Here is a 23,393-nt window from a genome sequence, read left to right as displayed (position 1 = left end):
AAAAAAACATCCCTCAGTAAAGCGCAGCAGCATGGGCAGTTAAATGAATCTAAAAAATAACATGAACACTGTTATAATGAAACAGAAAATCAATTGCAGAGAAGTATACACTTAACAAGGCCAGAAACAGGTAACTTTTGCAAGCAAGTAGTTCTATAAGACATTTTCCCTGGTTTCCAAGGGATCTTTCTCTCCGCAATCTACTCTGTCATCAAATCCAATAAAAACTATTTTTCCTCATCCACATCTTCTCAGTACTTCCACTGGGCACCAGACAGGACGTGTCAGGAGCAGCATTGCCAGGCTGACCAGCGTGCGTTCACCGATCGCCCAGGCAGCTGCAAACCTCACAGGTATGAGTGGAGCCTGGCTGGCCCTTGGTAGCACCACGGCGTGCACTCTCCTCTTACTCAGCTGCCATTTCACATACTATGCAGAAACATAATCACATTTGCAAACACCTTCCCTCTCAAATTTAGCTGATATTAGCCACATGAGTAAGAGGACTGATGTTCTGACAGCACAATTACATAAGTCTTATTTTCTTAGGAAGCTGAGCTAAAAAAAAAAAAAAAAAAGATTGAAATACATGTTTGAACAGAGCCATCGAAACATTAGTCACTGTCACATTTTCCAGCTCATCAGCATCATGATACACTCTCAGGACAACCACTTACAGAACTAGGGGAGTTTGGGGGAAGGAAGAACATAATTCAGTATTAGTTTACAGACTATCCGGCATTTTGCTGGCAATTTCATTCCCAGACAACCCTGCCTAACTCCTTCCCCCTCTCTCTTTTTTCATACTTTCAAGCAATCTTCCATTGCTCAACACTTTCATTATCACCCTTCTCAATCAGATGTTCAAAGGTGCCTAGATACCCAGCTGACTCTTCAGACATTTCTATCAGGAAGTCTTTCTGCATCTAAATCAATGTTATTTCTGCTATTCTTTAAATCTCTCAGACACATGGAAACTTCATTATAGGATCAGGTCTTTCCAGGGTTGTAGGAAGTGACAACTACAATCTTAGCATATAACCAATGCATTAGCACAGTTGTGCTATTCCTCCAGCAATGATCCATTCAAAATTTCTTATATACATTTACAAAATGTAAATTCCTGTAAAGAGAATCCACACTTCATTTTCTGGAGCAGTTCTGAACAACAAAGCACCTACCAAGGTTTGTGTTCATGTATCAGTTTCTCACAAGACTTCCAACTGTACACGACATCAAATTCTTAAATATGCTACTCCATTCGGTATTTTCAAATCCCAAATATATTCTTATCTGAACTTTACAATGTAAATCATCTTTCTGAGTCACTGTTAGCAAGTTATTAGTATCTGGGGTTTTTTGGTTTCTTTTCCTCAGGAAGGAGAGTATTTTTTACACTAGAGTACATTTCCACAGTTGTTAGATACAAGAAATGCTGAGTACAGATTTACCATTTTGGTAAAATGCCACATATACCAAACACACGGGAATACTTAAAGTGTCCAACAGAAAAAAGCAGTTTGAAAATACTGAAGAAATGCTCATGCATATTAGGGAAGGAAAGTAATCACTTCCCAGAAATAACTGCTGCATCACAATTCAGAGAAGCTTTAAGAGCTGGATCTGTTACAACATTTTAGATTCCTATGCTCAAGGACATTAAGTTTTCTCCATAAGATGGGTGGAAAAGGTTCAAGTGAAGTGCAGAAAAAGTGATTTCTTTTTCCCCACCAACAAGTTTCATGCTTTCATGTAAGCAGCTCTATTGTAACAACATAAAAATACATGCACTTTCATGTTATAATTATCAAAAACTGTGGTGTAAAACATGCAATGCAGTTTAGTTCTGCAGATGTGGCAAGTCTTTGGTTGCATCAAATATGGAAGCACAGCATGACCCATTCGTTTTTAAATACATCTCAGCTTTCCACACCATCTCCTGAAACTCTGAATGCTGAACTTGCGGTTCTGCTCCGGTTTAATAATTCTACTACACGTAAGTTCAACTGTCAGAACCACCAATGCTCATTTTGTATACATGTTGTTCTGTGGAGAGTATAATTCACATTATTTAAAGCACCCATATAGTTAAAAAAAAAAAAAAAACAAAACACCACCAAATCTACACTTTGCCAGCAACTACTGGCAATGTGAACTTAACTAGTTTAAAAGCTTCAACAAGTGGAACATCACCACAGGAAATAAACACTGCAGAAATGCTCCATTAAAGCAGCTTGAAAACTAACGATCTTAACAGAGATGGATCTTGCAGCTCACTATTAACTGTTTAAGTTAAAGTTTTAAGTTTGTCAAAAACTTAAAATCTCCTAAAACTACATTTTTCCTCTAGTACAAAAAAACACTAGGTCTGATCTGAAGTAAATGCTTTAAATTAAAATAAAACACACAGCAACTATTGTGTGTAGGAGTGAGATGGAAGGATAAACGGTAAAATTTTATGCTTTAAATAGAAAAATAATTCTTAAAGTGAAAAGTAATACATCTCTGTTCCTTTCAGCTATGTATCAATCATTTAAAATTTGTTTTTACATTACCTCCTCTTTCCTGTATTCTTCTGTAGCTCAGCTTCATTCTTACGTAGTGGATTTTGGTTTAGTTTTTTTTTTATTTCAAAGTGCTTTTTGTAAATAACTACATTGAATATTTCTGTAGATTCTCTAATAATGTAGATTGCAGTCACTTTTGTTCACCACATACAATAGAAGGAAGTCTTTCAGAAGGGATTTCACTCAATTCTTCCCTTGCTTACAGAGCTAGTGTAAAAACAATTAATTTGCATTTCTTGCAATTTAAAATTATTTAAGATACTAGAAACCCATACTCTCTTCCATCCTGATTTTCTTTTCTTTTTACCCTTCTCTCTCCTCCCCTATGAATAGCTTCTACCTGAAATTAAATTATGCTTTGCAAATATTAGCTTTTTAAGTAACTTGTGCAGTGAGCACTCTACTCTGTAAATCAGATATAAAATCATCCCAGGATAAAACTAATATTACATTCTCTATTTAACCATTAATGCACAAGTTCCGGCATAGCACCGAAGCTTACCCCACTTCCAGCTTCACAAATAAGCAAAAATAAAAAGACATAAAAGTTGGATCCAATTTAGCCGTGAATAGTGAAAGACTATTTAAACTAGGAATTTTACCCAGCTCTGAGCAGAGAACCATAAAATCTGCATCAGAGTTCAGTTCCTTGACTCTCACTTGTGTGTCCACACAGAAGGGGTTAAGTCAGAGCTCCTCCAAAGCTGTAGGGGCAGTTTGGACTTGAGTTATAAGCTAATTTCAACTCTTCAAAGCTGTTTATGTTAGTATATTCTTTAAAGCATCTCAGTGCCATGCCTACATGCAGTAGTCATCAAGGATAAGCACCGTAGCACTAAGTAGCAAAAATTACAAGTCTGTGGCAGTATTTGGTCCTGAATACCTGAATATCAAAAGGAAAAACTGCGATTTCCAGGCTGAGGTTTTGCCTCCAGGGGAGTTTCATACAGTTTCTCCAGCACTCAAGGCAAAGGAGGGCAGCCAGCAAATACTGCTGCAGGACCATAACCCCAGGCAGTATTATAACGCTGTCACATAAAGTGGTGGAAAAAAGGCTGACTAAACAACCTCAATTTTGGCACTTCCCAAACTGACAGGCTTGACTATACCAAACTAATAGTAGATGCCAAAAAAACTCACATCAAAAAGCATAATACACCAAAAAAAGCACAATACAAAAAAAAAAATTATATACAACAAAAAACCTAAAAAATGCAGAAAAAAAACACACAAAAAAAGCTAGGGTGCACAAAAACAAAAAAGCTTACACTAAACACATGCAACAATGCTAAAAATGTTTTTGCACATTTTTCCATGTATGGCATGTAGTCAACATGCCAAAAAACACCAAAAGCACACTGGATGCTAAGGCATGTTAAAACCATGACACAAGATAAAAAAAATGTAAAAGCATGCAATAGACGTATGCCAAGAAATGCGAAACAAACACTGGACGCTAAAACATGCTCATGTGCAACACACAGGAAAAATGTGGAAAAATGTGCACTAGATGCAGGCCCAATGCTGCTAGAACTGCTAAAAATGCTACACACTAAAAACCTGCAAAAACAGGCACTAGATGCATGCCAAAACACACAAAACACTGACTGGATGCTAAAATGTGCACAACGCATGGAAAAAACATGCATGATAAACATGGAAAACAGGCAAAACACACAAAAGCAAGCATTACCTGCATGCCAAAAAATGCTAAACATGTTCTAGCATTTTCACTGTTCAGCAAGAAATACAGAAAAAACACAAAAAAAGTACATGGTAGCAGGATTTTTTAAAAAAGTGCCAAACCCATGCTGGATGCTAAAAACACTTAAAAGCACATCATAGATGCACACTCAAAAAAATGCCATAAGTGTGCTCTGTTTAAAAACCCATCAAAACATCTTAGAAACACCATGGCAATGGACACCACCACCACAACAATGCCTCAGAAGCAAAAAAAGTTAAAAAAAAAAAGTTGTAAAAACCTTGGCCAAAAAGAAAAAAAAAAAAGATTGCATGGGAGATGCATGCCAAAAAATGCCAAACATGCTGGATGCTCAAAACACCACCGCAGTAATGCCAAATGTGCCGCAGCAACGCTTTAGCAACCAAAACTTTAGCAACCACACCAAAAAAAAACCCCACAAAATCCACACCAGAAACGTTGCCAAAAAAAGAGCACATGGTAGATGCAGTCAAAGAAAAAGCCAAACAGGCTGGACACTAAACAACACCCAAGGTACACACGAAAAACCATAAACACAGGCTCGATGATTAAACACAGACAAACAAAAAACCAAACACCACACTAAAACAACTTGTAAACACCAGGGAAAGGACTTAATAACCCCAAAATGCCTTAGACACTGAAAAGCCAGCCCAAAAACACCTTAGAAACTGAAAAGCCTGCCAAAAACCACACCAGAACGAAGCACGTGGTAGACAGTAGACTCATTTTAAAAAAAAAAAAAGAGAGAGAGAGAGAGAGAGAAACATGTCAGAAGCTTAAAAACCTGTTAAAACACCCAATTATTGCACGCAGTAGATGCATGCTAAAAAAACACCAAATATACTGGACACACAAAAAACCTCTTATAAAAACGTGCTGAAAATCATGCAGTATATGAATGAAAAAAAAGAAAAAACAAACTACTAAAGAAATCCTGGACAGAAATAATGCTTGCAGGAACACCTTAGGAACCACACCTAAAAATGCCCCAAATCCACACAAGAAACCTTGCCAAAAAACAGAGCACATGGTAGATGCATGCCAAAACACACCAAACGTGCTGGACACTAATCACCATGCAAGGTGCATATGCAAGGTGCATACAAAAACCCATGAACACAGGCTGGATAGTTAAAAAAAAAAAGACAAAAAAACCTTGCAAACTCCATACAAATGCCTTAGTAACCCAAAAAAAAACCCTCACAAACTGAAAAGACCCTCAAAACCACCTTAGAAATCATAAAGCCTGAGAAAAAAATGACATCAAAAAAGAACATGCAGTAAATTCATGCCAAAAAAAGCCAAACATGTCAAATGCTTAAAAAACTGTTAAAATGACCAATAATTGCATGTGGTAGATGCATGCAAAGAAATGCCAAACACATGTTGGACACTTAAAAAAACCCACACCAAAAAGCAGTACCAAACTTGTTCTGCACAGTTATCAATGCCTTAGAAACACCTCAGAAACACTCACAAAGCACATGGTTAGATGCATGCTGAAAGAATACTCAACGTGTTAAAAAATGCTGAAAAATGCTTAAAAACCCACCAAAAATCATGCAATATACACATGAAAAAAAACCCGACACCTAAGAAGTGCTGGGCACCAAAAAAGAGGAAAAAATAAACCACAACACTGCCATGACGCCTCAGGAACCAAAAGCCATGCCAAAAAAAGTACAGGATTCACACCAGAAACCTTGCCAAGAGAGAGCACATGGTAGGTGTTTGCCAAAAAATGCTGTCCAAAATTCTATGGATGCTCAAAACCACACAAGGTACACATAAAAAAAAAAAACCAACCAAAAAACAAAATACCCAAACCAAACACAGGCTGTATGCCTAAAACAACCAAAAAAAGGCAAACAAAAAAAGCTACCACACTAAAACAACTTGTAAACCCATGGAAATGCCTTAGTAACTGATAAGCCCACAAAAAAACACACCAAAAAAGAACACATAGTAGATGCACACCAGAAAACACCAAACATCCTGGACTGTCAGCAAGGCCTTAGAAATGCCTTAGAAACATTCAAAAAAAAAAAAATTAGTAGATGCATGCCAAAAAAAGTCCAAACATGCTGGACACTTAAAAACCTGCAGAAAATTGTGTGCTATATGCACACCAAAGAAATCTTGAACACAAAAAAATGCCCCAGTCACGCCTTAGGAACCAAAAAAACACAACAAAAATATTGTCCAAAATCCACATAGGAAACCTTGCCAAAAAAAAAAAAAAAAAAAAAAAAAAAAGAAAACCACAAAACACCACATGTGGGAGATGCATGCCAAAAACACCAAACACCATGCTAGATGCATACAGGAAAGAAGCATAAAAACAGGCTGGATGCTTTAAAAAAAAGAATACAGTAGAACAACTCTTAAATGCCATAGAAATGCCTTAGTAACCCAAAAGCACTTTAGAAAACGAAAAGCTCATCCAAAACCAAACCAAACGCGCATGGTAGATGCATGCAAAGAAATTACAAACACTTGCTGGACACCTTAAAAAAAAAGAAAAGATTCAAATGCTTGGAAAATGGCTCGAAAGCAAGTGGTAGATGCACACCAAAAAGCACCAAACCCATTTGGGACAGTTAGCAACACCTCAGAAACACAAGCAAAACACATAGTAGATGCATGCAAGAAAGAAGCCAAACATGCTGGACACATTAAAAAAGTGCTGAAAAAAAAACACTGGATATTGTGTGATATATATGCTCACAAAAAAAAACCAGCAACAGTTTGTGCTAAACACAAAGCACACACACTAAAAACAAAAAAAAAACCCATTGCTAAAATAAACAAAACACATAGGTAAAAAAAAGTGTGGTTGGTGGAGTTCTATATGGAGTCATACCACTTCACTGGAAGTCCACCTATAGCTCATTCGTGAGGATTAAGTTAAGACCTTTGGCTTTTAAGAGTGAATTACTTTCTGCCATGTATTTCTCATGCAGAGTTACAATCCTTTTACAGGTTGTTTTGGTGAAACAGTTAACTGCTATATGTAAAACTGATCTCAAAAGCCTACCTAAATAAAATTTATAATTACAATCAAATTCCTAAAATAAAAAATTATTTTTTGCAATAACCGCCTGGTACTTTACTGTAACTCATCACTAAAAAATCCCAGACAGCTCATATATGAAAATCTTTGTTGATTGTTCAAGTGCTGTTCACAACGCTAGTATAGACTTCATGCTCCTGAAAACAGGGAATGTACATTGTAAAGATACAGAACATATAAATCAATAAACATCTGAGGTAGTATCTCTAATATGGGAGCAAGGACATAACTACTCCTGGTAAAAAATAAATAAAAGTGTCAAGTTATGATACCAGCACACCTACAAGTAAGACCAAAAAACCAAAAAGTTGAGTAGTAAAAGCACAGGGAGAAGTTCCATGCAGCTACAGAACAAGACACAGTTGTAAATACTGAGTTATCAAAGAATTTCAGCAAGTCAGAAAGAAATTATGCTTACCAAACACTATTGCTTTGGCAAAAGGTGGAAAGAGTTCTGTATGTCTGCATAGGTGTTTATGAATTTGCCAAAGATCTTTGTGCAGTTTCTTAAAGTCACTGTATCTCTTCCAAACGACTATCTGAGGCAAAGAAAGGGGAGAGGAGAGAAGCATTAGTGAGGTTCATTGTTCACATTGCATCACACAACAAACAGATTTTTTTTAAGCAAATCAAATCACAACATTCAGCAAATATGTTTCAAAAATATACAATCTGAACTGACAACTGTAACAACCATTAAGAAAATGGTCATTATCTGTCCTCAACCTCCCTTTTGACTAACAAGACCACAGTGCATAGAAAAAAAAATACTAAGTACAAGCTGAAAAGAGGAAACAGAGAGGGCAAAGGCAGCACTGTTTCAGTCACACTGCAATCCAGAGCTACACAGGCAACCAGTAAGAGAAGAAACAACACCAAACAGTAGTGCTGCACTATCCAACACTCAATAGCATGCTGTGTTTGGCACAGCTGCAGGTATGGGGAAGAGACACAACAAAAGAGAAAATGAGGGAAGATAAATCAATACGAGTAAGGGATTCTTAAGGACAGCACATTAAGCGCCCAGGACTACAAACCAGTTTGTAGTGTGTTGATGTAAAATGCTAATCACATGTAAATGCAAGCCCATATTTTAAATGGTTTATTACTAATAACCCTGACCAAAAATTAAATACGTTCCTTTTGTAATCTAGACAAAATCTCTGACTTCAGGAACACAAAGAGAGCATTAGTTCATTACACCAGCTTTCCCAATCCATCCTTTCCAGACAGAAGCAGTTATCTGCCAGCCAGGTTCCTCCCAGCCAGGTATCTGCCTTATCCTTCTTCTATCTCATTCTTTGTATTCTTTCTGTTCAAGGAAGGAGGAGAACCCAACAGGAAAATCAAGCCAGGGAAAGAACTGAGCAATAAAATTTACACTTGACTGCTAACAGGTTTGGTATCAGGATTAAAAAAAAAAAGAACAAAGACATTTTATATCTTGGCCTCGGTTTTGGTCAGACTCACTAAGCCACATAATAAACCTCAACACTATCGTAAAGTGATTAAAGTAAAACAAGTGGAAAAAAAGACTGCAATGCATTCAGCAGTTGATTGCAGTGTTCCATCAGTCAAATGTCTCAATTAGCTTAATACAACTAAACACAATTTAAAAGATTCCAAATATTTCTGACTGATTTAACAGGTTGCCTTCTCGTGAGTGATCATAATTAAAAAAACTACTCTTTTCAAGCAAACCAGATTTAGAGATAAGTAAATGGTTTAATTTTACAGGGGTGCTTTGTTGGTGGTGTTTTTGGAGGGCTTTTGTTTGTTTTTTTTCAACACTAAGGTCAGAGGCCGCCTAAGTTTTCAGCAGATGCAAGTCCTACCTACAGGCATGAGGTAACAGGACTGTTAACAATGGGTGTGCAAAGCTTTAATACAGCAACCACTCTATCCACCTTATAAACTTAGATATACTGAAACTAGCAGTCCTGATTCAGCCCCACCTATTGTGCACAGACATCCAGGACTCAATTACAACTGGTACTTGGTGGAGTTCAACAGATGTGGGAAGAAAAATCAAAATCTCTCAAGATGGCCAACTAGCAATTTTGCTATCAGAAACAATAATTTTTCAGTGCTGTACTTCCATCTAATCCAACATCCAGAAAGTGGATGATTAGCACTTCTTGAGCACTGTGCATATAGAACATAAAATTACTTAAGATGGTGAAGTAACATGAAGTTACTGTATTGTCAGTACTGGGAGACAACGTGAAAAGCTGCCAGAAAATAAGAACATGAGATTCCATTTCACTAAAAAAGTATCATTTTTTACTGCTGCAAGTGATCTCCCTATAGCCAAAAGGAAAAAAAATAAATAGCCATTAAGTAGCTTGCATAGCAAAAGCAGTCAAGGTCATCCTAAAACCTTTCACAAGCTCATGGAAATCATGCCTTTGCATGTGTGCAGCTCAAAGTTAGCAAAGTTCCCACTCTAACATATTCGTTAGAAATCAGATTTGGAGGAAGAATACATTGTACTTTGAGGCCCAACAAAGCACAGCAAGTATATCATAAAACATATGTTAGACTTGTAACACAATAAGGTACTTGTCATGGCTAGAGTTAGTAGATCTCTATTAACTCATGTGACTCATCTGTTCCACAACGAACAACCCCTTCTCCTCCATGAACGAGTAAGAGGGGGGAAAAAAAAAAGACCACACCACTACCCTAGCTACAATTGCCTCACACACCATGTTGCCAGCATCAATCCCCAGAAGCAAGGAAATTAGAGGTAAGTCAGCTAGCCTTTCTGTACCTATTAACTCCTCCATGCACAACTTCACATTAATTTATTTCATCCTTTGAGAAGAAAGCCCTTACAAGGTTATCCTCCTGTACCACAACAACAGTTGAGGATACCTTGAACGGTATTTAGGTGCAGTGGGAGAGATCCTGCATTAAAGGCTTGTATTCCAAAGAGCAGTTAAAAGAGGTGACAGAGAACTGGCAAAGTAGCCTTGAGGTCACAGTACACAGCCTTATGTACAGTTGTACATATGTAACATATGTATTAACATCAGTGACATTAAAAGAGACTTCTGAATGAGTAGGCAGGCACAGTTAAGTGGTCCTGTATGGGTGCAGGAAGGGCTCATCTGCATGAGACAGATCATAAAGCAAGAGGGTGGTTGTGTGCGCAAAATTTTGTCTGTTGAAATTCTAATTGAACATTTTGGAAAACTGAGGTATTTTCAGTGGGAACAGATTAGGAGCACATTCTTTTGCTTTCAAAGGCTGCCCACAATTCTTTTTCTATCATAGGAAGCCAGTATAACAGAAACACTCCCAACTTACATGTTTTTCTGACTAAAATTCACCCTTACGGCAACTCCCATCTAGGATATTCCTTTTAATAACTAGGAACTTTTAGATGCTTGCTTATAACAGAATCACACCACACCTAACATGCTATCACATGCAAAATAATTAATTTCATACAGTGAAGGGTGGAAAAGGGCAATCATCAAGTTCATAGAACATTTAAGTCTTCTTACAGACTAGAATTAGTGGAATCCTGCATGGCTAACCTACAGCCACAGATCAAACAAAGCAATGACCAAAGCAATGACTAAAAGATACGCTTTTGCTACAGTTTCAAAACTACTTAACATATTATATTCATGCAATACTCTAGCTGAAAGACACTTACAATATATTTTTCTGATGAATGGTTCATCAACAGCTGCTATATAGTGTTTTTCCCACAAATGAAGATTAAGGTAATGGCAGAATGTGCTCATGGATAGGTTCAATTCAGGAGTCTCCCTGGAAAAGGTGAACATCAAGCTACAAACTACAGTAATGCAGTTCTAAAACTGGATCCATGATCATCTGATTCTGATAGGCTGTTTTAATCTTCCAGAGATTAAAAAAATGCAAAAAGCATGAATGTTCATGTTTGTCTGATTCTCAAGATTTCAAAGAGGATGCAACAAAGGGGTGTTAGGTGTATTAGCTAATTCTCACCTCTGCCAAGCCACTAATCAGTAACTCATGTTTGACCACACAGAGATGCAATTAATTCATTTATGGGCTCTTCTTTCATCAACTATACAGGTTCTCCTCAACTGTAGTAAGAGACTGCACTGGAAATTGAACATATGCATATGTTACATAACGTTTGAGAAGCCCTAAGGTTGTGCTTTTGAAGGAAGATTTTGCATGGACATAGTAGAATAGTATCAATGTCAAGTCATTAGGCCAGAAAAAAAAAATCAAGAGAAAAAAAGGTTTTTTAATCTAAAAAAAAAAAAAAAACCAACCCCACAACGCACAAACACATGATGTATTTTTCTTTCTCAATAAAATGGTTCCTGACAGTCTTTCGAGGTATTAAAGAGGCACAAGAATACAGCAGATCCTTATTCAGAGCCTTTTCGGAAGAGGCAAAGAGTAAGCAATTTTGAAGTCTTATCAAAGTATATCACTGGAAAACACTTAAGAAGCCTGAGAGAGAGAGGAATAATATATTACTTGCAGACTAATCTCTCTCAACTACTCCTACACTCCTCCATTTTCCCTCTTCACTAATAGACAGTAATGATGTAGGTTTTTCAGTGAAGTATTGGTTAAAGAGGAAAAGAGTACCTACAGCTGAGACCTAAGACTTGGATTGTGGACTGATCTCTAATTTTACCAGTAGGAGTTAAGTAACCATCAATGTGCCAATTCCATCCCTGAGAAAAGAGCTTGCAAAGTTATCAAAGCAGTTTTATCATCAGAAGACACTTTACTCCCCAAGACTTTGTTTCAAGTCACAATTCATTACTGAGGAATGAATTGCAACATGTTACACTAGCTACTGTTTTCAACTATGACAGCTAAAGACAAATGGAAACTTCCAAAAACTGCTCAATTACAATGACAAAACACACAGAAATTGCTAAATTACATCAAAGATGCTTCAAAAGGCATAGTGTGATACACAAAGACATTTGCACAAGTTTAAACTGTTACCTCCTGGACATCCTCTGGATTTTTTCTTGAAACAATCTGAAAAACAAAACAAAGAAAAAAAAAAACAAACATATAAGCACTTGGATTTTCAGTTTGGAGGTTAAAAAGAGTAACACACAATGATTTGTTGCTGAAGAGAAAAATCTGGAAAAAGGCACACAGTTGCATGTTCCTCTGTGCTCAGAAATGTTTTAATTTAAGACATTCTATAATGTCTTATAGAACTCTAATATGCAAATACAACACGGTGAGGTATTTTAGCAGGAGAGTCAGTTGCTGTGATTAAAAATAGACATACATTCTAGGGGGGCACAGAAGGCATCTCACAAAACAAAGCTACGTAGAGCACATTGCCCATCATCTTTCCAGTCTCTTCCTATTAATTCTTATTAGGGCCACATTATCCCCAATAAGCAGAGCTAATTAAGGCTACTTGGCTTCATATAAGCTGCACACAACCTCACTGTGAATAAGAGGCTTTGCATTTACTAAAGACAGTATTTCCACTTTACTTGCAGCCATCAATGGGCACACACGTCTGACTCTATCCTTGTGTATTTGTTTCTCCTTAAACACTCTTTGCTTATTAATGATAAATTACTTTGTCCAAAGGAAAATTGCAGTGAAAATGAGGCTTGGCTACACATTATAAAGAAGCCTATATTTTGTCAGGATTTTTCTTCTTTAAATAAATATTGATTGCAAAAGCCTTTGTAATCCAAGTTCTGTATTGGGCTTATAAACAGCAGTAAGAGCATATCCACACAAACAAACAAATCAAATAAAGACACCTTTAATTCATAACTGCAATTATCTTGTGCAAATCAGTATATTCTTCATTATAACCCAGCCAAAGCTGTTTAACAAAATAATTAGCCTATTGTTGGCTAAAGCAAAGTAGGGCATTCTCAATTCAAACTGAGACTATCCACACACTGACACATCCCAGAATAATTAGTGCTGTGAACAGGTGATGCATACAGGCACTCACAAGGAGTCCACACTACTTGCACCCCAGAGACTAACACACCATCCCGCTGTACTGCAAGCGCCAGTCAGCTGTTGCTCTAAGATGGAAGTCGCTGAATCTACACTTTCCTCTTGCTAACTGGCAATAACATATCCCTCATACTCCCCACAAACTAGCTCTCTTCCTCCCTTTCATTTTTCAAGAATCCTTGCCAAAGCCTCCCAGACTTTGTAACACCAGTTTACAACACACCCCAGCCACTGTAATCTTTCATGCATTTTGGAGGAGACGAGACAGAAAAGAGAAGTGTTATCTTCTCTAGCAACCTCCCAAAAGACCTAAAACATTTTCCTTTGGAAGTCTAAGTTCTTTCTCTCACCTTGCACATCAAAGTCCTCTTCTTCCAACGTAGTCTACATTGATAAAACCTTCCTCAACTTTTCCTCACTCTTGAGTAATCTAACGTTTGGCAACTTCACCAAATCTTAACCTTGGCAGCTGTTGCTCCTTCATTCACTACCAGACAGTTCATATGTACAATTGGTGAAATATTTCTAACCTTCTTTTCTAATAGCTGGCATACTTGATGTAAGGAGCCTGTAGAGCTGGGGGAAGAAGGTATCACAGGCATGGCTACACATCACAGAAGAACACCAAAGGGCACACACCAACTGCTTTGCTTTGCAGTTCACCTTTAGTTAAAGCCTTGCAACAGTTTTGGCAGCTAGGTAAGTTACCAGATGGGCAGAAGGAGACACAGAGAGATGAGTAATTACCCAGCCAGTTAGTAAGAATCTGGAATAAAACCCAGAGGCCCTGTTTCACACTTGTTCTAATGTTACATCGCCTTCTATATCTACCAGCCATGCCAACTTTAAGTCAGTACGTAATAATTTATGTGTTGTCCTATTTTGTTCTTCATATCCTTTTCTGAAGGTCAACCTCAGAAGAAGTCTGCTCCTTCAATCCAACCTATAATCAACCTAGAGACTTGGCAAAGATGATCCAATCCCCCAAATTTTCAGTGCACTTTTTCAACCCTCCCACAGGGATCACTGCAGTCAGCTCCTTCTGCAAATCTGTAATGCATGAAACTTTAATCTATTTTTTAAAATATCATTAGGATATCCACCGATGAGCTAAGCAATGCACAATTACTGCATTAGGCTCTGAAAACAGAGATCCTACAAGGATCCTCACCATAAAACAAAGTATTTCAGATTATCCTGTTCCTTGTCTGACCTACAGATATCCAACATAACTCATCAGAATTTTAGTTATCATTAATAATTGTAATCTTCTAAATTATCTGAACTTCTGTTAGTGGCCTATATTTTCAGATATCATTAAAGAACACTCCTAGTTTTGCAACTTGCTGATACCTCTTTCTGTTCTTTAGCCTGTGGAAATGGATATTAAAAAAACAATATTCATTTAATCTTGTCTACACTTACAATTACTTCACAATTGTAAATAAAATACATATTCTCTGCTATACAAACAAAACTTTTAAGAAAAAGCTGCAATAAGGACAGACCACCTTAGCACTCAGAAAAGACTGGACAGGTAGTTGTGCCTTTGGGTCAGATGTTCATGACACACTAAACAAGTGTTTTCTCATCCATGATTATTAGTCTATCATTATATTGGAACAGAAAGTTCCTGTAGCTTTGTTTCACAAAGAATTCACTCATGCACCACTGAAAGGAACCAAAAATCTCCACTAGCATGTACCAAGTACTCTAGATCTCAGACAGAAGGGTATGCAACACAACAGGAAGATCCACCTCACTTTTTTCCTGGCGGTCCCCCAAAGTTGCTGAGCATCAGAACAGCAAATACAGCTGTAGTGCTGCGATATCAACCATGGAGCCAGATCACTGCAGGAACAGGAGGGAGGAATAGGAGGAGAGAAAAAGGGAGGGTAACAGATATGTACATTGAATTATTTTTAAATCATTTTGTTCAGCATCTAACTTCACAAATCCTCACTTCAAGTACTACATGACAGATTACCATTGCCCTACTGAAACAAAAGTTATTTATACTTGTACGTTTGTGAATCCAAAGCATCCTTCGCCGCATAAGAGAGAAATATGTTTTTCACTTTGAGAATTTTAGATATCAAAACACGATGATCTCTGGCTAGCTCGAGTTCAGGTTAATTTGGACAGCTCACAGACTGATCAGCTCCTTGCTCTGTACTAAATCACACTCAGTCAGCACACCGCCTGATTCTACATTGCTTCACCTGGAAAAGCACCAGAGCATCTACAACTTATGGGACATGGAGAGAAAGGGACATTCCTCACTAGTTAGCCACAACTTGCTTTTGAACAATTCTGCATAAACCAGCATATCACAGAGCATTTTAACTGGCTTTAGCTGATAAGAACAAAGTCAACACAATAAAATAAGCATCAGTCTTGGTTCTCTCTTGCACTGACACAACTTTTTAAAACATACACACAGACTTGGCCCATCATGAGCTACTGAAGAAAGATGTGATGGCGCTGTTTTCCTCCTTGCCTCTATCTCAGGAAAGGCTTTTTAGATTAAATCATCATAGGGAAAAACAACTCTTTTTTTCTTTTTCTCCCTTAACAAATACTACATTTTATTGGACTAAAAAGTATGTTTTAAACGTGTCCCATATTTGTGTTTGGTGGACTTGTGTAGATATATTTCACAAAAAAGAATTAAAAAAATTTTTAATTTCACAAGTCACACAAAGTGATCATAATCGAACAACCTGAGTGCTACAATATATGTACACATACCGGATGCTGCATTCTTTGAATTAAGGGAAGGGTGCATATAAACATACATTGCGCTTACAGGCAGAACGTCTACAAGATCACAGGTCATTTAAATGAACTCTGTCCCTCTATGACACTTTCTGATGCTCTCAATATATCCCACCACACTTGTGACCAGAACTCCCACTCCTCCTGCACCTATGTCCACATATTTCCTTACTCCCCTCCCTTTTTGTCTTAAACAGGAAAGTGGAGGAGAAAAGAAAGCAAGAAATTTCCCTATGGGAACAGAAGGAGCTTTCAGCAAAACTAGAACCAAGCCAGCTTTCCCAACACCTAATTATCTGCTTCAGCTTTCCTCCTTCTCCTAGTAGGCCTCTCTTATTCAGCCAGATCCTCTTCTGCCCAAACGGGGTTGAAGACTAGGCACACACAGCCCTTAAGAACGGGGCTGTCTAAATATTCAATTCAAGCAGCCCTGTGCTTCCAGCGTAGGTGGGCTTACCCACATACTCTGCTCCCTCGGTTTTCCTCCGGAGCCGACTGCACTGCGGGGCAGGCGGCAAGGCAGAGCAATTCCATTGTACCCTATCCAAAGGGTGTTTGGGAAGAAGGCAGGGGGGAAGACAGAGCTGTTTGGTTTTAGGCTATTCTCTATGCCCTGCCACAAGAAAGGAACTGACAGTTATTTGCAAAGCACGTTTGAGGCAATTACAACGTTACGTGAAGCTACGAGTTTGCAGAAGGGGACCGAGGTTCAGCTCAGGAGAAGCCGCCGTGTCCCTGCCTTCCCTCCCACCCATCCTTGTCCCTGAGGGGGGTTTCCACGTCGCGACCGGCCTCATCCGCCCAGGACACGCCAGGATCCCCACCGGCAGCCCAGCCACAGGCTCTATTCCGCACGCAACGGCGCCCTTAAAGACCAAATTACAGGCAGGCTAGGCCCGGGGACCTGAGGAGGCGAGGGGCAGGGAGGAGGCGAGGGGCAGGGCGGCGGCCCGGGCAGCCGGCACAGAAGAGGCCGGGGCCCGGCCGGGCGCTGACTCACCCGCGCCGTGACCTTGTAGACGGTGTGCCCGCGGGGGTGCCGCCGCGGCTCCGTAACCGTGTAGAAGCGGGCCAGGTCCCCGCCGCACTCCCGCGGGCCCAGCATGCTGCCGCCCGCCGCAACGCCAGCGCCACCGCGCCGGGCCGGGCCAGGCCGGGCCGGAGCCCCACTGAGGCGGAAGCGGCGCCCAGGAACGCCCCGCCCCGCCCGGGCGGTGCCGGGGGCCGGGCCCGCCCCGCCCGGCCGTGGCCGTGAGGGGAGTGCGCCGCTCGCTCTGTGGGTGTCCTTGAACTGGGTTTGGCGGCTGGGCCTGAGGCGGGCGCCGCTTGCTGCCTGGGTGCGGGACGGCCCGCTTGAGGGCCGGGCCCTCTCCCTCCAACACCGCTTCCAGCTGCCGGTTTTGAGTATCCTCCGTTCCTCACAGGCAGCTTGGATGTGGCCGCCGCTGACCGGGACTGAAAGTCTTCCTGCCGCGGGTGGGGCCAAGGTGTCGCCATCATATCACCTAGGCGCAGCCCTGCGGCTGTCCAGCCCAGTGCAAGGTACTCTGCTAGAGCACGGCCGTGAGGGAGTTACACTCAGCAGAGACCACCCAGCCCCTTTCAAATACAGGTGCCCCACGGCACCTACAAACCTGTAGTAAGGCCTTCCACTGACAGAGCTGGTACACCGCTTCCAGCATTTGCCGCGGGCTATTTTAAGATACGCTGCCCTAAATCTAGATGCCTGTAACCCAGAAACGACTCAAGGATTTTAAAGAGCAATGTTAACAGAAAGGCAAGTTTGATGGTCGCTAGATTGCCATGTTTTGTGTTTCATGTCTCCTCCAGACTCTTGAAGCTGTACCTGGACTTCTCCCTGCAGGTGGGCTCTCCTGCGCGCACAGGTCCGCGAAACGCTTTGGTGTGAGGAAACCCTCCGGGGCTTGAGGTGCATTGCTTCAGCTCAAAGGAGCGCAACTTGGCGCTTGCCAGACTTCCTCCTTTCACAAGTTTACAGGTACCTCCAACTACTTGGCTGTAGTAGGATCTATACAAATAGAGATCACATTTCAGATTATATAAACTCGTAAGATTATTTTGCGTTTTTATCACTGTGTTTTCATTCATTTAGTAGCAGATGTTAAAAAATCAGCTTTTCACTACCAGGTTATTAATATCTCTGATCTCATGCAGGTTTTTGACATAAAGAAAAATACTTAGTAGCATTTCTTTGTAAAAAATGAGAGACTCTTGTACTGAAGCTCATAGTATGCAAGTGTCTCTCCTTTAAGGATGACTGAACTGCATTGTGAACCTTTACAACGTTTCCAATTATTGTTATGTAAATGAAAGGTCATCTTCTATAATCACGTTCATTTTCTGAGTTCCAGATAAGATTCACTTCCGCAGATCTGGGAGCACAAGCTCACCATTGAGACTTTCTAAACAGTTTCAGTGTGGCGCTGTTTGGAAGTATGGCCACAGCTGCACCTTGTCCTTATTCCTAGTGATTACAAGATTACTGTTACTTTTAACTTCAACATTGCCCTCACTCAATTTCTATCTCATTATAATGGCATTCCAACCTGCATGCCAGAGGCAAGGTGGTCCTGCAAACATGCAGAGTCAGGGAAACAGGCATGAGTGGACCAGCTGTTCCCTTCCTAAGGCTGGTCTGACAGAAAACAGTTGATTTGACAATCCTGGAGAGCATAGCAAAGTCAGATCAGAGGAGCTGCACATAGAAGTGCTCTAGCATCCAGATCCAGCTGCTCCTTTGAATAGTGCTATCCCAGAGAAAGGTCATTTTCTGTGGGAGAACACAATGACTCTTCCTAACATGTCATAGGACAGAAACAGTCCAAATGTGAGTTTTATAGCATCCTGCCTCTCAATTTTCATTACTTTGACATTCCCAGCTATCAAGTTACTAGAGAGATTCTTTATCTTTTTTTATCACTAAGAATTGCTTGGTAGGTCTAGTCTCTTTTGCATGGAGAGCATTTTCTTAAGGAATGGGGAAGAGAGAGGACATTGTTAGAAGCTCACTTGCCAGTCTCACCTTCTGAGAGAGGAAGAGTGTGTCTTTCACATCTTTTGACAAGGTGTTGGTACATCTAACTTCATGGAAGTAACTATCAAAAGGAGCACCTCAGAGATAATTTGGTCTTGATCATCATTCTTTTAAAGTAAGTTTCTAAGTCCCAAAGCTGTAAGATACCCATCAAACTGCATTAGATGGTGACTGTTTTCTTATACCAATGATGATGCAGTTGAGGTTTCATTGAAAGAAACTTTTCAAGAAGAGATGTTCTGTTTGGAGTCATGTTAATGTACAAATGAGAGACCCTAATCTAAGGTTTGTTTAGATCTGAAGTGATGGGTTGGACAGAATGATATCAAGGATACTTTTTTATTCTCATCTTCTCCAATTTTAGCTATAGGAAGCTTGCAGCTACTCAGATATAGTTGCATCACATCCAAAAAACAAACAGCTGGTTGAAAATACACTTGCTCAAGTAAACAAGGAACATTTCTTGCATGGTATACTAATTATTTGATACATCGTGCAGCTCATATAACCCTCTAGTGTAATAATGTGATTAGACAACCAGTTCTGGTATAAATTTGCTTATGAAGCAGCACTTTCTTGTAACATCTCATAAGATGTGGTAGTTTTAAGGTTTTAATGGTATAAACAGAGATCAATGGGACTGAAGCCATCATTTACTAATCCCAAGTGAATTATATGATAGATCTCATTTAAATTTCAATAGCCAACTGAGGCATCTTCTGAAAAAAAAAAATCATCTTGAAATGCCATCTAACTCAAAAGTTAGCAATTTGGTGGGAGGAGGAAGGGAGAAAAAGCAGTAGGAGTAGAGAGCAAGACAGAGGAGAATATATTGCAGCTGTATAATTCCATGGCTGAACCAAGGACAATAAAAGTGATCAGATATATGGAATAGCTTCTTCATGTGGAACAATGGAGTACTCTTGAGTTTTTTCAGCATGTGAGAAGGAATAATGTGAGGGGACATGATAGTGGTCCATGAAATCATGAGTGGTATGGAGAAGATGGATGGGGATGGACTGTTCAGTCTCTCTTAACACAAGAACCAGAGGCCAGTGAAGCTGGTATGAATGAGGTCATAAAATTAATAATAAAATAGTTCTTCACATAATGACTGCTAGGCCTGCAGGACTCTTGTCAAAGGATATTTCTGATGCAGAAAGTTCGCAAATTCAAGTACTTGGGAGGGGGAGTCCCTGAGAGTAAATAGAGAGGCAAACACATCCAGCTTAGGAAATCTACTGAGCTGAAAACAGCTAAAGGCAGGGCAAGTGTTCATTTGAGGTTTGCCCAGCCCCTGCACATCTCTAGGCATCTGCTGCTAACTGCTTTTAGAAAGCAGTAAATTGAGCTCAGTGGACCATTGATCTGAACCACCATGGCTGTTCATATGTGTAGCATAATCAATCAAAATATCCCTCAGTGAGTCAGTAGCCTCCATTCACTAGGGAGTTTCAAAAGCTCAAATGACTCATAAAATAATTTGGCTTCTAGTTACAAACCAGGATTTGGAGATACCTATTTTGAAGAATATCTCTTAACATGGTACAGCCAACCCAGATACACAAAATAGTAAATAGAGTAAACAATCTGCAATTAAGTATTACTGGCTTATTAAGACTCTCCTAGGTCAAGGCAAGAACTAATAGCAACATTGAGATGAGAAACAATTTGCATTATATTAATAGGTTAATCTTTTTCCTATCTTCTATTTTGTCTGTCACACAATTAACTTTTTATCTTACTTTTCATTAAGGCTTATCTTAAAAAAAACCTGGAAGTTTCAATCCTTCCCTTTTTCCAGCATCAATACTGAGATTACGGCTATGTATAAACCTTTGAAGTGACAGAGTAACTTGGGTGTCTTATGCAGGTCAAAATATAGAAAATAACTGCATTCCATGGAAAGATTCCCTCTGCTCCTAAAAATAACAGCAGTTGTTGTTGTTGCTATAGCTATGGGTTACTGTCTTCTATCTTAGAAATATATGTAATACATAAGAATACTTACAAAATATAGAAAAGAGCAAATTACCAAAATAACATAGGTCTGGAAAATATAGTTGGGAGATCTTTTACTACCCAAGTATCATGGAGCTAGTAGCTTTGCTCTCTAATTACAGTGTGAAGAAACTAACAGAAAATAGATGGGTATTTTTACCTCTTGCCAGTAAGTAACTCGTGTCCAAGAAGTGGAAAACGCAAAGTGGATTTGACACATTGCCTAGCTAGCACGCTGTTAACATAACTCCATTATTCCAGTTCCAGACTTCCCTACCACTCCGGGGTAAACTTGAAAATTATTGTTATTTAAAGCCACTTTTATGACACAAGTAAAAGGAATGCAGAGAAATGATACTTTACTTGATTACAGTTCCTGCACAGCACTATCGTATTTCATGGTTTGTACTACATTTCCTTACAGTGAACAGATCCAGCATTTGCTCTGTCCTCAGAAGACCTCAAGAAAGTGTTTTAACTGCTTATTCAAGCAACATCAACAGAGAGGGTTGTTTGCACAGCTGGTAAGTAGCAGTGGATCCATCTGTGGGGTGGGCAAGTCTTCCAGCCACCCCTCAGGCCAGCCCTCCTCAGACTGTGTAGGGGCAGCAGTCACTTTGCAGAGTGTCTTCAGGTGCATTTTAACCTGAGAATGTTAAAACAGTCTCAGGTGAGTGGGTTTTGTTTTTCTGCAAACGGTAAACGTGGTGCTGCTGCCCTGAAACGGCACCTTGAAACACACAGCAGCTCTTCACTGAGGCCCTTTGGCTCTATGGGGACACACGGTAATGCCAGGGAGGAGACCACATATGGAAACTGCTGCATTAGCACATTTAAAAGACTCAAAAGTCTGAAATCAAACAGTCAACAACCCGCTCTGGCGCTGCCCCGGGACAGCTCCCTCCGGGGGTCCGCGGCACCCCGGCAGGCCACCTGCAGCCAAGAGGGCTGCCAGGGCGTTACTGCTCCCAGGCCCAAGATGGCGTCCTAGCTTCGGCGCCGGCCTCCCGGATCAAATATGGCTCCGGACTACAAGTCCCAGGAGCGAGTGGGCGGACGCGGCGCGGCCGCCGCCCGTGCGGAGTGAGCGGCGGGCCGGCAGCGTGGCGGTCGGCGGGCGGAGCTGGCGCTGCCCTGGAATGACCCCCTCTGGGGGCACCGGGGCTGCGCGGAGCCGATAGCGGGGCCCCCCTGGGCCGGGCCCGCATCCGGGCCCGCCGGGAGGTAAAGCGGCGGCGCGGGGGTCGGGTCGGGGGGCGCTGGGCCTCGGCCGGGCCCGGCAGCCGCCTAGGCGCTGTCGTGCGTGGAACCGCCGGCTAATGGACAGCCCCACATCCTAGCTGGGCGTGGGGCGGCCGGGGAGCGGCTTGGGCGCTGCCACCGCAGCAGAGACCCCGGCCCGGCCCGGCCGGGCGGGGTGGGTCTGGGGGGGAATGACAGTCACTTGTTTTCAGTACCCGCCATTAGCCAGAGCAGGACCGCGGTAAACAAAACACAGCGCGGGTTGGGCTTCTCCTTTGCCGGGTGTAGGTGGTTGTGGGGAATTACTCGCCGGGGGCTGGGCTTTTAGGAAGGGAGCCTTTCTCAGCGCTTTTTTCCGTAAAATAGGTATTCCAGGAGGTTTTTGCAAACGGGTAGCGCCCCTTCCTCTCGGCTGCATCGTAACGCGGCGGTGCCCAGGGGCGTGTGTGACTTAGGTGGAATGTGTTGAGCTACTTCTGGTGCGCTGTGGTGCAAAGTGCTGTCTCGGGACAAGCTCGTTTTGCTGAAAGTTGTATTTAGGCTTATTTGCTAGGCTGAATGGCAGCTAGGAGGTTCTCGCTTTAGTTCAACTTCAGGCATACCAAGCTTTGGTATCTTTTGCTTGTAAGCTTAAAATACGCCACCTTATTTAAACAATGAGGAAGCTGAGGCAGACTGATGTCACTTGGCCTTCCTTCTTGCGTTTTTGTTGAGCCAGTTTTTTGGGGGTTTTTTTTCTGGAAAAAGGCAAAAACCATCTTATTTTCATGGCTTTAATCACTAAGCTGCAGTTTTCCCACCTGGAAAAGAAATGAGAATACAGATACAGTCTATAAGCTGGTGCCAGAGATGCCATGGGAGTTAGTACCTCTGTTTCCCTGTCTTGTTGGCATTGTGGTTTGAGCCAAGTCAATGGCTTTTTCAAATAAATTTCCAACTGCTTGAAGGAAAGTGATTTTTTGATTCCTGTCAGAT

The 23,393-nt window shown here is 40.7% G+C and overlaps 1 protein-coding gene across 1 annotated transcript in view; it reads right to left on the bottom strand.

The window, feature by feature from the left end:
- Positions 1-17,327, bottom strand: part of RPS6KC1 (ribosomal protein S6 kinase C1) — a gene marked incomplete at its 3' end in the record, with an annotated part of 87,900 nt that extends 70,573 nt beyond the window's left edge. Inside the window, 3 exon segments of the mRNA XM_081997737.1 lie at positions 7,788-7,908; positions 12,344-12,379; positions 17,121-17,327. Coding sequence (XP_081853863.1) covers positions 7,788-7,908; positions 12,344-12,379; positions 17,121-17,225 — 262 coding nt within the window. The 5' untranslated portion in view covers positions 17,226-17,327.
- Between the last annotated feature and the right edge of the window lie 6,066 nt (positions 17,328-23,393).

Source organism: Phaethon aethereus, assembly GCF_964289735.1.
Source record: "Phaethon aethereus genome assembly, chromosome: 3".
NCBI lineage: Eukaryota > Metazoa > Chordata > Aves > Phaethontiformes > Phaethontidae > Phaethon > Phaethon aethereus.
This window is presented reverse-complemented; position numbering and strand designations above follow the sequence as displayed.